Below are 18853 nucleotides of genomic sequence, written 5' to 3'. Positions count from 1 at the left end.
GCCCTGGTGGCGCAGTGGTTAAGAGCTCATCTGCTAACCAAGAGGTCGGCAGTTCGAATCCACCAGCTGCTCATTGGAAACCCTACGGGGCAGTACTACTCTGTCCTTTAGGGTTGCTATGAGTCAGAATAGACTCGAGAGCAACGGGTTTGTTTTTTGATATAGAGCTTATATAACCAGGAAGAGTATCAAACAGCTTGAAGGAGATAGGGAGGTTGGGAATTGTTGTTTTCTATCTTCTCTAGATAGGTTTAACAATTCCTAATTCAGAGGACTTTTGATAAAGCAAAGAGGAAGAAAAATAGGGCAAAGTGAAGGGAGAAAAAGAGGAAAAAGAAGAAAGAAGGGGAGGAGGAGAGGAAATGAGAAGACCAAAAGGCAGGGAAAGCAACTTAAAGAGAAAAACAAAGGAGAAAGAGAAAAAGAGTTGGTTTCCATAATGGAGGGTGAAACCAAACATTCCTTCCAGAACAATCTCTACAGGCCTTTTCTGTTATACTACTTAAGAAGCCATCAGGGCTGAGGGGTTTGAAATTTTCTGTGCAAAATATAGAAGTTTCCTGTGTAAAACATGAAGCCATGGATCGGTCCCTGCAAATAAACGCCTCCTGCAGTGGCTAAAGTGCTTGGCTGCTAACTGAAAGGTCAGCGGTTAGAACCTACCGGCAGCTCCACAGGAGAAGGATGTGGCAGTCTGCTTCCATAAAGATTTTCAGCCTTGGAAACTCCATGGGGCAGTTCTACTCTGTCCTATAGGGTCACTATGAGTTAGCATTGACGGTTTGATTTTAGCTTTTGCCTCCCCCACTGCCCAGCTGGCCCTGCAGGGCTTACCTTCCTCACAGTGCTCGCCTTTGTAGCCAGCGGAGCAGACACAGTTCCCGTCAATGCAGGAGCCGTGGCCCCCGCAGGAAGGATCGATACACTGATTCAGGGGCACGTCGCACTCCGCGCCTTTCCAGCCGCTGTAGCACTGGCACGTCCCTTTAGAGTATTGTCCATTCCCGCTGCACAGGACAGGGCAGGCGGCTGCGAAGACCAAAGAGAGACATCAGGTCACAAGGAGCCAGTGCCTGAGGGGCTGCGTCAGACTAACAAGGCAGAGCCTGCGTGGCATTTTGGCTTTGCCTCTAACATTCTAGCTGGGGACTTTGGCCGGGGAGGCACACAGACATCTTCAAATAAACAACAGCAGCATCAACAACTATAATACAAATGCTACTTATAGCATTAGCAGAAGCAGCTATCCCCAATTAAATACTTATTATGTGCTACAACAGAAATCCCTGGGTGGTGCAGTTAACATGCTTGGCTGCTAATGAAAGGTTGGAGGTTCTAGTCCACCCACGGGCACTTCAGAAGAAAGGCTTGGCAATCTACTTTCAAAAAATCAGCCCTTGAAAACCCTATAGAGCACAGAGGGCTGCCATGAGTTGACATAGACTCCACGGCAACTGGCATGTGCCAGGCACAGCATAGAATGCTTTACGTGCACTTTATTCAATCATCCTACCAGGCAGATGCTAGAATCATGAGCCCCATTTTACAAATGAGGCTAAGACTGGGGAAGTCGCTTGCCCTGAGTCCAAAGCTCATGAGAAGGGGAGCTTGAACGAATATTGGGTTGGTCCAAGGACAAAGCTGTGCCCTTAACTAAGCTACATGAACTTCTTTATTTTTATCACTGTTGTTGGTACTGGGGGTTAGGATCCATTTTGCTGATTAAATTACACCCTCAGGATTAATTGACTCCTCATAAATTTATGTCCATTACAAAGGAAGGAAGATTACAGGCTGAAGATACGAAATCTTTACTAGTTCACATCTCGGCTGGGACCGTCTTGAATACTTTCATGGGAAGAAGGCTGAGATTCAGTAAGGGTTATTGGGTGTGAGATTACCTATAGTTTTCACTGGTTTGGCTGGAGTTTCCCCTTTTAGAGCTCATCAGGGGAACCCTGGTGGTACAATGGCTAAGCACTAGGCTGCTAACTGAAAGGTTGGCAGTTTAAACCCACGCAGCGGATCTGCAGAAGAAGGACCTAGTCATCTGCTCCCGTAAAGATTACAGTTGAGAAAACCCTAGGGGGTCACTATGAGTCAAAATCAACTTGATGGTACCTAATAACAGCGATAACAGACTTAATCAAGAGTGGATTTTAGGGGACACCTCCATGTTTTGGACTTTTCACTTCAGCATCAGTTTGTAAAGAACCTACATTTCAAATGTATGCCAATCTGGCTTCTAATTTGGGCCTAAGATGCAGGTATTGCTCCAGGCTGCAGAACTGGCATTCAGAGACCTTCAGAAGTGACCAGGGCCTTGACCCCTGCTGTTACCAGTGATTTGGAATATTCGGGTACAACCTGAGTGATCACCTCATCCCACAAAGCTTTTGCATATCTAATCATATCACTCCACCCTAATCAATTGCCACACTCTGCCTTATCAATCCCCATTTTTGGTCATATTTCTATTTCATTTTTACAGGAATTTTCTTTCCTTCTGTGAATCTCTCATTTCTGAAAGATACAGAAGCTTCTCAAGGACTGGAACTATGCTTATCATTGTTGATTTCTTTCCAGTGCTCTGTTCATCATTGTTGGCTTGATTGAGTATTTCTCCTACGTTCCTGATATTCAGGGATTGATTCCCAAGTGGTGGAATTATGGGTAAGCTCTAAATGGTCATTTATAAAAGATGTGGAAAGAATGGTTTTTGGAGTGGACCTTATACACAATGCTTCCCCCACCCGCCCAGGCAAGTCCATGTTTTACCTTAATTGCAAACTGACCTAATATAAAAACATCTCAATGACTGACGTATAGATATTTTATAACAGGATAGTTGTGAAAACTATTGGGATAACAGTTCTTAGTAGAAGTCTTACCCTTATGATGCCTAAGGAGAGGAACCTATACAGAGTTGCTACAGATGTTGGTTCTCTAAAAGAAGCTACAAGAAAGAACTTAGAACCCAGGGGACCCAAGATTCAAATCAGTACGTGCACCAATATGAACCAGTATGAGAAGTCATTGATTTGCTTTCTTCAAGTTTTGACAGGACTTGGAAGACAGAATAAGTTTGTTTCATGTCAGTTCCTCAGGAGACTCATGCTAAGCTCTAGGTCAGGGGTGGTGCATTTATGCTCCTGATCTACCATTCTCCTTCCGTGTACCTCTGCAGACATCATTAATTGATCACAGACCTCATACCTCTGAGCCTAGTCTCAAAACCTTTAAGCAGTGCCCAGGCTGAGACCTCCAAGCAGGCAGGATTGGCATTCAAGGGAAAACCTATTTGCCATTTCTGATCTAGGTATCTGTCATTTCTGATCAGAGGTACCACTGGGTGGGAAGACTAGGATCAGCATCGTTCCTCCCCCTACGGCCACCCTACACACCGAAATAAGAAGACAATGAGAAGTTTGGCTGTACAATGTGCAGTCAGATGAGCCTCCAAGGACTGATTCTGAAATGAGGGTTATCCAGTGGCTGAGCAGCGGTGGGTGGCAGAGAAAGTTACATAACCAAACCAGTCACCACCTGGCTCCTATTGCACACACGACTCCCTCCCCTTCCAAAGGTGGTAGAGAATTGTCGTTGCTGGCTGCCATCAGGTTGGCCCCTGACTCATGGTGACTCCATGCACAGTGGAATGAAATGCTACCTGGTCCTGTGCCATCTCCATGATGGGTTACAGACTGGATCACTGTGATCCACAGGGTTTCCACTCGCTGATTTTCAGACGTAGATCACTAGGCCTTTCTTCCTACTCCATCTTAGTCTGGGCATTCTACTGAAATCTGTCCAGCGTCACAGGAACATGCCAGACTCCACTGACAATTAGGTCGTGGCTGTGTATGAGGTGCAGTGGCTGGGAATCTAATTTGGGTCTCCCACATGGAGGCGAGAATTCTACCACTGAACTGCCATTGCCTCGTGGTAGAGGGTAGGAAGTAAGAAACAAATAATTACTGTCTTTATTAATTAATAAAATATAGTTAGGATTTTTTTTTTACTCATACTGAACACTGTTTCTTTTTTGCATCAACTCCAAGTGGTAGAAAAAAATAGGATTGACCAGAAGGTAAGAATGGATTTTTTTTTTTAAACCAGGTGCCTGGGAAATTGAATTTAAAATGTGACCTACTTAAATTACTCAGGGAAAAGAAATGGAAAGTAGTCAGGTCACGGAGTTCTCCACATTCCAAATGCAAACTTCCTTCAATATGTTTGCAGCCTGCTCCCCAGGAGTGTGGTCAAAAATGCAAAATGCTGTGATGGTCGCTTACTGGAAAGCAGGGTGCTTGATGGGGTGGACTGATGTCACATAAAGAAGCGGAAGGTAGGCTAGTTAGAGGAGTGAGGCTCTCGAGTAATCCGTTTGTTACTGAGGCAAAGAGAGTGAAGACAAATGCCAAGTGAACTTCATCAGTGACCACCAGGCTGACCTGCACAGTGAACACCTTCCCTCAGTGGTACTTGATTCATTCTCATGCATAACTCAATCCAGAAAATCACATGTATGAGGCCCAGTCTGATCCTCAGCCCAGAAGCTAGGTGTGAATTAGGAACGTTCTGAATTAATAAACTTTCTTATATTTTTGAGGCCCTGGTGGCACAGTGCTTAAGAGCTATGGCTGATAACCAAAAGGTCAGTGGTTCGAATCCAGAAGTTGCTCCTTGGAAACCCTATGGGACAGTTCTACTCTGTCCTGTAGGTTCACTATGGGTCAGAATCGACTCGACCACAATGAGTTCTTATATTTTTACTGTCATCAAATTTGTATTATTTTAATGACAGCTGATAGGAAAATGAGGGAAACCCTAAATGAGATGAGTTGACACAATAGCTGCAACAATGGACTCAAACATACTGATTAGTGATCGTGAAGATGGTGCAGGACCAGGCACCGTTTCGTTCTGTTATACATAAAGGTCGCCATGAGCCGAGCAGACTCAAGGTAATTAGCAACAACAACACAGGTAAAACCACTCTCTCTCTACTCCCTACTAAGAAGTGATACGGAGTACAAGAGGAAAGAGAAAGAGTTTGGGAGTTAGAAAGAGCTGGGTTCAAAGCCTGGCCCCCAACTTACTGAACTTCTCTGATACTCAGTTTTCCCTTCAAAATGTGAGGTAATTATAACTGTCTCCCAAAAAACTGAATGACAAAGGAAGGATCAAAAGAAGATGGAAAGAATACAGAGTCACTGTACCAAAAGGAATTGGTCTATGTTCAACCATTTTAGAAGGCAGCATATGACTAAGACTTGACAGTACTAAAGAAAGAAGTCCAAGCTGCACTGAAGGCATCGGCAAAAAACAAGGCTCCAGGAACTGACAGCAGAACAATAGAGATGTTTCAACAAATGGATGCAATGCTAGAAGCACTTGACTGTCTATGCCAAGAAATTTGGAAGACAGCTACCTGGCCAACTGACTGGAAGAGATCCATATACGTCCCATTCCAAAGAAAAGTGATCCAGTGGAACACAGAAATTACTGAACAATATCATTAATATCACACCCAAGTAAAACTTTGTTGAAAATAATTAAAACCCAGTTGCAGTAGTACATGGACAAGAAACTGTCAGAAATTCAAGCCAGATCCAAAAGAGGACATGGAACAAGGGATATAATTGCTGGTGTCAGATGGATCTTGGCTGAACACAGAGAATACCAGAAAGATGTTTACCTGTGTTTTATTGACTATGCAAAGGCATTCAACTGTGTGGATCATAACAAATTATGGATAACATTGTGAAGGATGGGAATTCCAGAACACTTAATTGTGCTCATGCAGAACTTGTACACAGGCCAAGAGGCAGTTGTTAGAATAGAACAAGGGGACACAGCATGGTTTAAAACCAGGAAAGGTGTGTATCAGGGTTGTATACTTTCACTAAATTTATTCCATCTGTATGCTTAACAAAATCCAAGGAGCTGGACTGTATAAAGAAGAATGTGGCAACAGGATTGGAGGAAGGCTCCTTAACAACCTGAGATACGCAGATGACACAGCATTGTTTGCTGTGAGGAGGACTTGAAGCATTTACTGAGGAAGATCAAAAGACTACAGCCTTCAGTACGGACTGCACCTCAACATGAAGAAAACAAAAATTCTCACAGCTGGACCAGCGAGCAACACCATGATAAACGGTGAAAAGGCTGAAGTTGTCAAGGATTTCGTTTTACTTAGATACACAATCAACACCCATGGAAGCAGAAGTCGAAAATCAAACAACCTATTGCATTGGGCAAATCTGCTGCAAAAGACCTCTTTAAAGAGTGTTAAAAATCAAAGATATCACTTTGAGGACTAAGGTGTGCCTGACTCACGCTTTGGTATTTTCAATCTCCTCATATGCACATGAAAGCTGGACAATGAATAAGGAAGATCAAAAAAGGATTGATACCTTTGAATTATGGCACTGGCAAAAAATATTGAATATACCATGAACTGCCAAAAGAACGGATAAATCTGTCTTGGAAGAAGTACAGCCAGAATGCTCCTTAGAAGCGAAGATGGCAAGACTTCGTGTCACTTACCCTGGATGTGTTATCAGGATGGATGAGTCCCTGGAGGCGGACATCATGTTTGGTAAAGCACAGGATTTGTCAAAAAGAGGAAGACCCTCCCTCAATGAGATGGACTCACACAGTGGCTGCAACAATGGACTCAAACATAACAATGATTGTAAAGATGGCGCAAGACCAGGCAGTGTTTCGTTCTGTTGTACATAGGTTGCTATGAGTTGGAACTGACTTGATGGCATCTAATGACAACTCAGAGCTGGTGGGAGAGTTAAATGAGAACATGTAAAAGGGCTCAAAGCAGTAGCTGGCACTACAAGTCAATTAGCAGATGTTCCCTCATGAAATTTTAAACTGAATCTCCACTCTGACTTCAAGGGCTAATAATATTAAAAATTCAGTATGTCTGAAACACACCACACCCACACACACCCACCTAACACGGGCTACCACCACGACCACCAGGGCCACAAGATTATCAGATGATTCGATTATCTGATTAGAATCATCTTCTTCTCTCCCATCCAGTCTTCTCTGGCTGCAGGCAGGAGGAGGCCTTGACTGGTCATGAATCACATACGCGGTGTTTTATGTCCTCCTCTCTCTCTCTCTTCTTTCTAAGGCTTATGGGAGCAGAACATTGTGCATTCAAGCTTCTATTTAAAATTAATTAAAATGTTTATACAAAGTGACTATTCCTGTTTTACTAAATCTAGTAAATGGAAGCTCTAAGACTCCTGCAGAAGAAAAATAAATTGCTGCTGCCACTAACGACTGACAAGTTAACAGGCTGATGACAAAAAAAATGACACAATTTAGATTCACCTAAATGGTGTGAAGCTCATTTTAATGATCAAGCCGGAGCTTTTTTTTTTTCTTCCTCAAAGTTTTCTGTAAGGAATGAGATGAATTGTCAGTGTTATTTACTCTGTGGGAACTGACAGGACAAACCACCTGTATTTCCTGCTTTAAGGAAAACAAGTTTTGTGGACTTGGAGCTTGCAGTAGAAAGAATGCCTGGAGAAAAGGTTATTGAAGAGGGCAAGCATCAAAGTAGAGGGAAAATGCCCATATCTTAACAAATCAATTCTGGGCTGGACTAGATGTGCAGAGGAGAATTCTAAATAATACGCCTTTTAGAAATTATTTGAAATTTGATCTAAAACCCTTTTGGAAAAGAGATCTGAGAATACTTGAATCTAGTAGCCAAGGTAAATTATCAAACAGCACTAACAATTCATTGCCTTACATCCCAGTTAGTCAATAAATACTGACAAATAACCTATTTGCATGTCAAAGTTGGATACAGAAATAGAAAGAATTGGTATTGGTGAAGAATACTGAATACACCATGGAGTGCCAGAAGAACAAACAAATAAGTCTTAGAAGAAATGCAACCGGAATGTTTCTTAGGGGTAAGGATGATGACGCTTTGACTCGCTTACTTTGGACACATCATCTGGAAAGACCGATCCCTAGAAAAAGACATCATGTTTGATAAAGCAGAGGGTCAGTGAAAAGGAGAGAAACTCTCAGTGAGATGCATTGACTCAAGAACTGCAACAATGGATTCAAACAAAGCAATGACCATGAAAGTAGTGCAGGACTAGAAGACATTTTGCTCTGTTATACATAAGCTTGCCATACAGGGTCCCGTTAGTTGGAGCCGACTATAAGGCAACTAACAATACCAGCAACCTATTATGCAGAGCTTCGAGCTGGATGGGTCCAGTCTGACCCCCTGCTGAGAATTTGCATTTCCACCCCAGATATACTGAATCACAATCTACAGTTTAACAAGATCCCCAGGTGATTCTTATGTACCTTATGCATACATAAAAATCACTTGGGGTACATAAGAATCACCTGAGGATCTTGTTAAACTGTAGATTCTGATTCAGTATATCTGGGGTAGAAATGCAAATTCTTAGCAGGGGGTCGAACCAGATCGAACCAGTTCGAAGGCCTGGTATTATTACTAGCTTGCTAAAACCTGTTGCCATTGAGTCATTTCTACAGAGTAGAAATGCCCCATAGAGTTTCCAAGGAGCAGCTGGTGGATTCTACCTGCTGACCTTTTGGTTAGCATCCAGGCTCTTAACCACTGTGCCATCATGATTGGATTAGATGATAAGAAAAAGAAATGGAGAAAGAAGCAGTCTTAATCCCTTGAAGCAATGCGGTTGTAATATTTGGGTCTGGACTCATGTGAAAAAAAGTTCAATTGTCCTTGAAACAAAAACTACTTCCCCATTGCCTTTCTAGTCTGTGGACTTAGTTTGGTGCAGAGCAAAACAGTGTTAGGAAAGGCGAGTTTGATTATAGTTAGATTTCTGTAACTGGCAATCCAGTTGGTGGAGAATAAACTTTGACCCCTACTGCAACCTGTACTAAAAAAATAAATTCCACACAGATTAAATATCTAAACAAAAAACAAACCATAAAAGTATTAGAAGAAAATACTGAAGGCTGATTTTATTTTCTTGGGGAAGGAAGCATGTAAAAAGAAAAAAAAAACCCATAAATTCCAGAAACAATGAAGGAAAAGAGAAAAGATCAGATTTGATTACATAAAGTTTAAATGGCAAAGGTTAAGGTGCTTGGCTGCTAACCAAAAGGTCAGTGATTTGAACCCACCAGCTGCTCCACAGGAGAAGGACGTGGCAGTCTGTGTCCATAAAGATTTACAGCCTTGGAAACTCTGGGGCAGTCCTATCGTGTCTTATAGGGTTACTCTGAGTTGGCATTGACTTGATGGAAATAAGATTTTTTTTTTTTAAATATGACAAAGGATACAATAAACGAAATTAAGGGGCAAGTAACCCTGGGAGGAAATATTTAAATACGTATTACAGAATAAGTTTCTATATGCAAAATCAATAAAATATATGCAAATCAATAAAAAGAGGCCCATGAAAGAAAACCTGGACAAAGGCATAAACGGAAATAATACAGATTGCCAATAAAAGTATAAAAAGAGAATTCACTAACAATTAAATGAGTATAGGCTAAAATAATGAGAAATAATTCTTGGCTTACCAGACTGGAAGAAACGAAAAGACTGATAATATCCAATGCTGCTGTGCCTGAGGGGAAACCAACAAACCAGCTGCTGGTGAGTTGATTCGGCTCATGGTAACCCCACGGTATCAGAGTAGAAGTGTGTTCCATAGGGTTTTCAATGGCTTATCATTGGAAGTAGATCTCCAGGCCTCTCTTCTAAGGCACTTCTGGATAGACTCAAACCTCCACCCAGATCAATCTTCTGGTTAGCAGCTGAACGTATTTACAATTTGTATCACCCAAGGACTTCAGACTCTGTCAAACACTATTGGTAGGATGTGGGAGCAGAAATTCAAACTAGCTTTTAGGAGGCTAATTTGTCAGCAGTTGGATAGTTCTCTGACTCAGTGTGCCCAGGGGAAAAGTCTGTTAACCTCCTGGGCACCTCAGTTTTCCTTATTAAATGGGCAGGGCAGCAAGGATTGACTGTGTAGGGAGAAGATTGAAAAAGGAACTTACAAAGCAGAACTAAGGGGTAATTACAAAAGTACAAATGTGAAGATCACCAGCCAGTCTGACCTCTGTAATCACCTGTGACCTGACAGGCTTCCTCCTCCTGCCCAGAATACTCAGATACTCAAGACAGTCTCATTGGAGGCAAAATCCAGCAGGACTCCCATGAAGAGAGGAACCAGGAGGACAAATTCTGAAAGGCAGGGTCAGAGTCCCCAGCTCAGAGGGCCAAAGTTCAGGTGCACCAAATTCCTCATTCCAGCTCTGTCAAATGGTGCATTAATAACCAAGAAAGCGATTTAGGGAAGAATTTCCAGAAGGACAAAAAACTCATCAGGTGTGTCAAATCTCTGACATTCAGGAGTCATGTGGGGAAAGAAGCACATGCTGACTTAAGCACGAAAGTATGGATGCTTTAATTAATCCGGGGTGAATTTAATTGCTTTAGTTAAGTGGAAATCGGGTTAAAAATGATGCAGAGCATGCTGGGGTGTGTTAAAAACATGACATATGAGTTGGATGAATCGATAAATTAAAAGTGCACAGATGTTTTAATTAAACCCAGGGAAGTTAACGAAGATCGCAAGAGACTTTTAAGCCTATGATTAATTCAATTCATTTAAAATACCTGTAGAGATATGGGGATGCCTCCATTTTGAGAGTTATAAAAGTTCTCAATCGATAAGTACTTAAGCTGTTCTTAAAAAAAGTCTTAAGTTTTTTTTTGTAAGTGACTGAAAAACATTAATTACATAATGAATATTTAAATTCTTTGAAATACACAGTAAGCTTTTTCTACAGCTCAGTTCCACAGTGAAGTAGCTTTTCATCCTTATTGCCATTCAGGTATCAAGCAGAGTTTGCAAATATTTTGTGCCCCGTTATCCACAAGGAGGGGAGTTTCCTGAAGACACAGAGGGTCTGTTTTGTTCACTGCTGTCTCCCGAGCAGGTGCCAGGCTATGGTGCAAGCTTATAAGTTTTAAGGCTAAATCCTCCTCCTTTTTCCTTTTTTAAAATCAGCTATGGAAACCTTGGTGGTGTAGTGGTTAAGTGCTACGGCTGCTGACCAAGAGGTCAGCAGTTCGAATCCACCAGGTGCTCCTTGGAAACTCTATGGGTAGTTCTACTCTGTCCTATAGGGTCGCTAGGAGTCGGAATCAACTCGACAGCACTGGGTTTGGTTTTTTTGGGTTTGGTGAGACCATGGACATTTTAAGCATCATTTTCTTCATCGTTAAAATGGGGCTAAGAATTCTGGAGTACCAACCCCAGAGTGTTTTAAGAGAGCGAACTGAGATAATGCATGTAAAGTGCTTTGCAGAGTACCTGGCACGTAGTGAGAAATCAATGGGGATCATTATTATTTTAATTACATTTATTAGGGAAAAATCATCTCAATTCACAGTCACATATTAGCATATATAAGCACCTTCTCGCCCGTCATCCATCCCAGCTGATCTTTACACGACTGGTTCATTTCCTAATAAGGAAGGTTTTTCTAAAACCATAGGATGTTCCCAGCTCTACGGAGGTTGCATCTACAGCATGTTTTCCCAGGGTTAGGCACCCTTCTAAGGATGTTCTGCTATTTATTCAGGAGTTTAAAAAACAAAAACAGTAAGTTTTTTAGTCTCAGAAACAATTTACCTTGAGGAGGGCCGACAGATTCAAGCCAGCAAAGGGATTTCTGTTTGGTAATGCAACAAGCATAAGATACATCGTCAGCTGCCAGGTTTTGGAGGTTGGAGGCATGGAGTCATATGTGGCCACCAAATATTGTGCACTGCAACTTCAAAACTGGGGAGGCAGGGCCCCTTCCATGCCCATCACCAAACCAAGGAGGAGAGGCAGTAAAAAGTGATGCTATACCACTGATCACAGTCCTCTTTGGGCAGCCTTAGCAGAGTCCAAGGGCAGTGCTACGTGCAACAGCTGCTTCTCGAACTTGCATGTGCACATGGATCACCTGGGGATCTTGTTAGAATGCAGATTCTGATTTAGAAGGTCTGCAGTGGAGCCCGATACTTTGGATTTTTAACCAGCTCCCAGGCAAGGCCAATGCTAAGGACCTCAAAAACCAAAAACCCAAACCCATTGCCATTGAGTCAACTCCAACTCATACCAGCCCTACAGAATAAAGTAGAACTGCCCCATAGGGTTTCCAAGGCTGTAAATCTTTATGGAAGCAGATTGCCACATCTTCCTCCTACAGAGTGGCTGGTGGGTTTGAAATACCAACCTTTTGGTTAACAGTTAAGTGCTTAACGACTGCGCCACCAGGGCTCCATGCTAAGGACCCCACCAAAATCCAAACCAAATGCCTTGCCATTGAGTTGGTTCCAACTCATAGTGACCCTACAGGACAGAGTAGAACTGTCCCAGAGGGGAGCCACTGATGCAGTAGTAGTTCTAAAGCCTTACCTGGGCAAGTGCCTTAACCTTCTCTGAGCCTCAGTTTTCGTAGCTGTGAAATGAGGATGATAGCAATGTATGCTGTGGTGGTGAAATGAGATAATTCATGTAAAACCCTTCACACACTGCCTGGCATGCAGTTCATCTTGGATGTGTGATAGCCATTCTTATACTATTTTATCAAGGGTGACTTTGCCAAGTGTGCCTGCTTGGTCACTTTCTGCAAAACAGGTACTGAGTACATCTGCTTCAAGCCTGTCTGCGGGGACCCTCGCTGCCAAGGAGTTCTCGTGCATTTCTTCAGGTCAGAAAATGGGGGTGGGGGCTGGGGGAGGGAGGCAGATTCACCGGTGTTATGGATTGAATTGTTTTCCCCCAAAATACGTGTTGAATTCCTGGCCCTTGTACCTGTGGATGTGATCCTATTTTGAAATAGGGCCTTTCTTTGTTAAATTAATAAGGTCATGCCAGTGTAGGGTGGGTCCTAGACCTGATCACTTCTGAGTTATAACAGAGCAGAATAGACACAGACACACATGAGGGAAGACAGATGCCATGTGAGGATCATCTACAAGCCAAGGAATGCCAAGAAACCAAAGAATGTCTAGGGCTACCACAAGGAAGGAACTGACATAGCATAAAACCTGAGTTGAATTTCTAGCTTCCAGAGCTGTGAAAAAATAAATTTCTGTTTTTAAAGCCACCGACTTGTGGTATTTGTATTACAGCAGCACTAGGTAACTAAGACAAACCATCAAACTGCAGAGGGTGTAGAATGACTCCAGTGGGCAGCAGTTACAGCCCCTGGCCCATCTGCATTAATAGAGATGATGGGGTGGGTGGGATGTGCAAGGCCGGGCATCTGAAGGGACAGCGAGAATGTGTTCATGCTTGTCCCAGGAAGGGCAGATGGGACTTGAGCCTCTTTCACTGAGAAAGTGAGGTTGGCTGGGAAAGACGGAAGTGACTTCTTTGCCAAGGAAGTTCTGAGGGAGGCATTTTGGAGGTGGTAGGGAAGGATCCCCCCCACCATGAGGAAGGGAGCTAATGGGCTTTCATTGCTCTCTTGCAATGAGATGTCTATGAAGACTTTCTGGCAGAGAGACAAGAAAAGCAGATTATAAGGCACAGCCAGCCAGTGAGGTGAGACAGCCTGAGCTATCTGGGGTACTTAACACTGGGACTTGAAGGGTAGTTACTGCCCTCACCTTTGTGCTTTGGAGTCAGGCAGACATGGCCTCAGAATCTGGCCCTCTATGCGACTTTTGGCAAGTAGTTTACTTTTTCTAAGTCCTGTTACTTTTTCTGTAAAATAAGGATCATCATTGCCTTAGTCATCTAGTGCTGCTATAACAGGAATACCACAGTGAATGGCTTTAACAAAGAGAAGTTTATTCTCTCACAGTCCAGTAGGCTAAAAAGTCCAAATTCATGACGTCAGCCCCAGTGGAAGGCTTTCTCTCTCTGTCAGCTCTGGAGGAAGGTCCTTGTGATGCATCAATCTTCCCTTGGTCTGGGAGCATCTCAGCGCAGGAACCTCAGGTCCAAAGGACGCGCTCTGGCCCAGCACTGCTTTTTTGGTGGTATGAGGTCCCCATGTCTCTCTGCCCACTTCTCTCTTTTATATCGCAAAAGATATTGGCTTAAGACACTATCAAATCTTGTAGATCTCATCAATATAAGCGCCACTAATCTGCTCATTACATCGTAGTGATAGGATTTACAATACACAGGGAACTCACACCAGACGACAAAGTGGTAGACAGTCATACAATCCTGGGAATCATAACCTAGCCAAGCTGACAGATATTTCTAGGGGACACAAATCAATCCGTGACAAACATCATCATAATGACTTCAAAGGCTTATTGTAAACATTAATACTAGATAATATTCATAGAGCATTTAATACATGCCAGGCACTGTTTTACACAACTTACACATATTTATCTTTTAGTCCTCACAGCAACACCATGAGTAGAATTGCTATCGCTCCCATTTCACAGATGAGAAAACCAAGGCTCAGAGAGATTAACTTTAAGTTAATTAAATTTTAGTTTCTAAAATGGATATAGTTAATTAGAGAAGCATGGATTCAAACCTAGAAAATGCAAACTCTACAGCCTTCATTCTTTATCAATTTGCTATTCTGAGATAATACATGTGGTCTGCTAAATAAACGGTATTTTTCAGTAAAATTTTTTTTCCTTCTTTTTTCATTGCTCCTTCCTTCCTCACCCCCACTGCCTCTCTCCCTTTAAATTTGTGCCTCAAAGATGGCTGTTTTATAACTGCATGATTAATCTGATAAATTAGAACCTTGTTCTTCACCGCCTTGGTTTTTACATCTTTTTTTGTGAATGTTTCTTTTTCATAAATCTTGTCCCCTGCATTCACATCACCAGATACTTAGTTAGCACATACTACATCTTGGATATCAAGGTAGGTACAGAAAGGTACAAAGAAGACTTCTAGAAGCTTATAATCCAGCCAGAGAAACTAATGTAACTATCAGGCACAACATGAAATCAGGGCCACCAACAAGGCATTGCCATGCTTTGTGTGATACTGGGTTGTAACTGGGGGATTCTTCAATGAGGTGGTGATATGTGAACTTGGACTGCAAGGAAGAGCAGCAGTTTGATGGGAAAGCTTAGAATTGACAAGAACGTTGTAGCTGAAAAAACAGCACAAATAAATAGGAAAAAGCAGGATATTCATGCTCTACGAGGGACAAGTGTCTGGGGAGGTTGGAACCTATGGTGTAGAGGGCTTTAGTGGAAGATGATGGTGCACAAGTAGCCTAGATCATGGAAGACCATGAGTATTATTTTAAGAAATGGGTTCTTTATTCTCAAAATGTGCCTCCTGACCACCTGCATCTGAGTCCCTTGGGAAGCTTGTTATAATGCACATTCCTAAACCACGTACCAGCCCTAAAGATTCAGGATTGGATGGCATTGGGAAGGAGCTGGGAAATATGCATTCTTAACAATCTACCAGTATACTTCTTATAATTAAAGACTGAAAATCATCTTAGGAGGCAAGTGGGAGCCATTGAAGGTATTTTAAAAGAGTAATGACATGCTCTTAACAGGTCTGAGAGAGTTCTGGTGGTAGTGTGATAATGAATGCCATCCCAGAGAGGTGGTGGCTGTGAGGATGGAGAGGAGAAGTGTAGCAGAGATGTTGGAGGTCAATGAAATAGATGGGTGAGGAAGGTGACAGACTGACATCTGGGTGACAGGAGGAGAGTGGGGGAGAGCAGAAGGCTCTGAAGTTTGATGGACTTTGTTTCAAATGCCAGCTCTGCAACTTTCTACCTAGAAAACAATTTTCTTGGATTTAAACTCAGACTCTTGTGTGTAGTCACCGCTTAAACCACCTCCAAAACAAATCTTTATGCCTCACATCTTCCAAGTCCGTGTCTTTGCTGGTCTAACGGGTAAGAGCCCAGGTTGGACTGCCTGGTTTGAATCCCAGCAATACGACTTACTAGCTGAATGCTCTTGAACAAGTCACTTAAACTCTCTGTGTCTCATTTTCCTCATCTATAAAATGGTGAAATAATCACCTACAAAGTAGCATTATTCAGATACCAAAGGACAGATATTGTGAGATTCCACTTACGTGAAATATCTAGAATAGGCAAATTCATAGACAGAGAAAGCAGAATACAGGTTACTAGAGGCTGAGGAGAGGGGTGAAGGGAGAATTATTGCTTAATGGGTCCCGAGTTTCTGTCTGGGAAGATGAGAGTTTGGAAATAGATGGTGGTGATAGTTACACAACATTATGAATAATCCATTGAGTTGTAAACTTAAAATCATTAAAATGGCATATATAAGTTATACGTATTTTACCACAAAAAATAAAAATTAAAAAAAATAGGACAGCTGATAATGAAATGAGATAATTATGTAGATGCTCAGTACAGTGCTTGGCACATAAAACCTATTGTCCTTGAGCCGATTCCAACTTATAGTGGCCCTATAGGACAGAGTAGAACCGCCCCATAGGGTTTCCAAGGAGCGCCTGGTGGATTCGAACTGCCGACCTTTTGGTTAGCAGCTGTAGTCCTTAATCACTACGCCACCAGAGTTCCAGCTTAGCACATAGTAAGAACTCAATAAAAGTCAGCCATGATGATGACACCACACTCATCTCTCGGTTTCTTGTACTGGGGTGGCTTGTGTGTTGCTACGATGCTGGAGGCTATGCTATCGGTATTTCAAATACCAGCAGGGTTACCCATGGTGGAAAGGTTTCAGCAGAGCTTCTAGACTAATGCAGACTGGGAAAAAAGGCCTGTTGGCCTACTTCTGAGAATGAGCCAATGAAAATGCTATGGATTGTAAAAGTATATTGCCTGCTATAGTGCTGGAGGTTGAGCCGTCTAGGTTGGAAGGCACTCGAAATACATAGTGGCCGCAATATTAGATGTTAGCATACCAACAACTGTAAAGGTGCTGCAGGACCAGGCAACATTTCATTCTGTTGGACGTGGGGTTGCTGTGAGTCGGCGCCAACTTGACAGCAACTAACAACACCAACATAATGATGATGATGACTACAGTTTGATTTTGGAGCTAGAAGTTGGCCATTAGGGATCAGGTAATGGGTACATTTGCCAGTTAATATGAGAAAAATGCCAAGATTGCCATTTTCTTTTTTCAAAGCTCCAAAGAAACTGTGTAGGCACTGAGAGGAAGCCCTAGAGAGAAGACTTGATGTTTTCGTGGTTGTAGCATTTTTGGGGCCTTCACTGACAGCTGTTCAGCTGCAGGGGTTGTCGTTTCTGATACCTATTCACTACGCATTCCCTAACAGCCATGGCTCTGGTGTGTGAAGTTTCTGCTGCAGGTCGGGGCCTCCAGCTCAGCTAAAGAAGCTGTCTCAGGTGCCAAGGCCAAAACAGAAAAGTTGGAAGCCTCAGATCTCTTTTTAAACACAGGGCTGCTTTACAAACAATGCAGGGAAGCACCTTAAGTTAATGAAAGATCTTCAAAGAAAAGAAAAGGGAGTAATAATTTAAAAACCTCTAACCCACAACAAATAGCATTAAAGTGGTGAGAAAGCCATGAAAGAGGAATAATAATAATGATAAAGTAGAATAAACAATGACTTGAATAATAAGCACAGTTAGAGCTGGACAGGAAAACGGTACAAATTACTTGGGAAGAAATGCCATTTTTAGTGAAGCTCTGAATCTGGACAGATTGTTCATTACGTTGCACAATTAATGAACTTCTACACTGAATGACACTGTTTAGCGTAGTTCCTTTACTATGTTCTTTCTCCTCAGAATTGCCTCCACATTCTTTGATACTAACTGGCTAATCTCATAGGTCCATACCTCACTGCTACATAAATTCCTTTATCTTCTCCTTAGTCATATCTTTAGCATTCAAATTCTCCATCACAGCATTTTGGACTTGGATTGACATTTCCCACTGGCTTTTCATATGTATCCATTAGACTGGAAGCTCTCAGAAGGCAGGGCCCACAGCTCTTTTGCTCTTCATTGTATTTCTGACATTTAGTGCAGTACCCGGCTCATAGTTGTTAGCTGTCATCCAGTCTGCTCTAATCATGGGGACCCCACGTACAACAGAATGAAATGTTATTCAATTCTCTGCCATCTTCATGACTGTTGGAATGCTTGAGTCCATTGTTGTGGCCAATGTGTGTTTTGAGTGCCTTCAACCTAGGGGCTCACCTTCCAGAACTATTTTGGATAATTTCTATTGTGATCCATAAAGTTTTCATTGGCTAATTTTTAGAAGTAGAATGCCAGGCCTTTCTTCCTGGTCTGCCTTAGCATGGAAGCTCCACTGAAACCTGTCCACCATGAGTGACCCTGCTGGTATTTGAAATACCGGTGACATAGCTTCCAGCATCACAGCAACATGCAAGCCACCACAGTAGGACAAACTACCTGGTGGTAGGGCTCATAGCAGACATACAATAAATATATGTGGCATGATGAATAAGTCATCCCTTCTACTGACTTGGAACAAGTGTGTTAGAACCTGTCATGGATTGAATTATGTCCGCGCCCCCCCCCCCCAAATGTGTGTATCAACTTGGTTAGGCCATGATTCCCAGTATTATGTTGTTGTCCTCCACTTTGTGATTGTAATCTTATGTTGAGAGAATTAGGGTGGGATTGTAACACCACCCTTACTCAGGTCACCTCCTGATCCAATGTAAAGGGAGTTTCCCTGGGGTGTGGGCTGCACCACCTTTTATCTCTGAGGAATAAAAGGAAAGAGAAGCAAGTAGAGAGTTGGGGACCTCATACCACCAAAATAGCAGCACCAGGAGCAGAGCGTGTCCTTTGGACCCAGGGTCCCTGCACCTGAGAAGCTCCTTGACCATGG

At 42.5% G+C, this 18853-nt stretch overlaps 1 protein-coding gene across 4 annotated transcripts in view; it reads right to left on the bottom strand.

Annotated features, from left to right (window-relative positions):
• TENM2 (teneurin transmembrane protein 2) overlaps positions 1 to 18853 on the bottom strand; it is a 1384955-nt gene that overhangs the window by 158302 nt on the left and 1207800 nt on the right. For all 4 annotated transcript variants that reach the window (XM_049874278.1, XM_049874280.1, XM_049874279.1 and 1 more), the window contains one exon: positions 835 to 1029. In XM_049874278.1, coding sequence (XP_049730235.1) covers positions 835 to 1029 — 195 coding nt within the window. The remainder of the gene's footprint in view (positions 1 to 834; positions 1030 to 18853) is intronic.

Source organism: Elephas maximus, chromosome 2 (genome assembly GCF_024166365.1).
Source record: "Elephas maximus indicus isolate mEleMax1 chromosome 2, mEleMax1 primary haplotype, whole genome shotgun sequence".
Taxonomy (NCBI): Eukaryota; Metazoa; Chordata; class Mammalia; order Proboscidea; family Elephantidae; genus Elephas; species Elephas maximus.
This window is presented reverse-complemented; position numbering and strand designations above follow the sequence as displayed.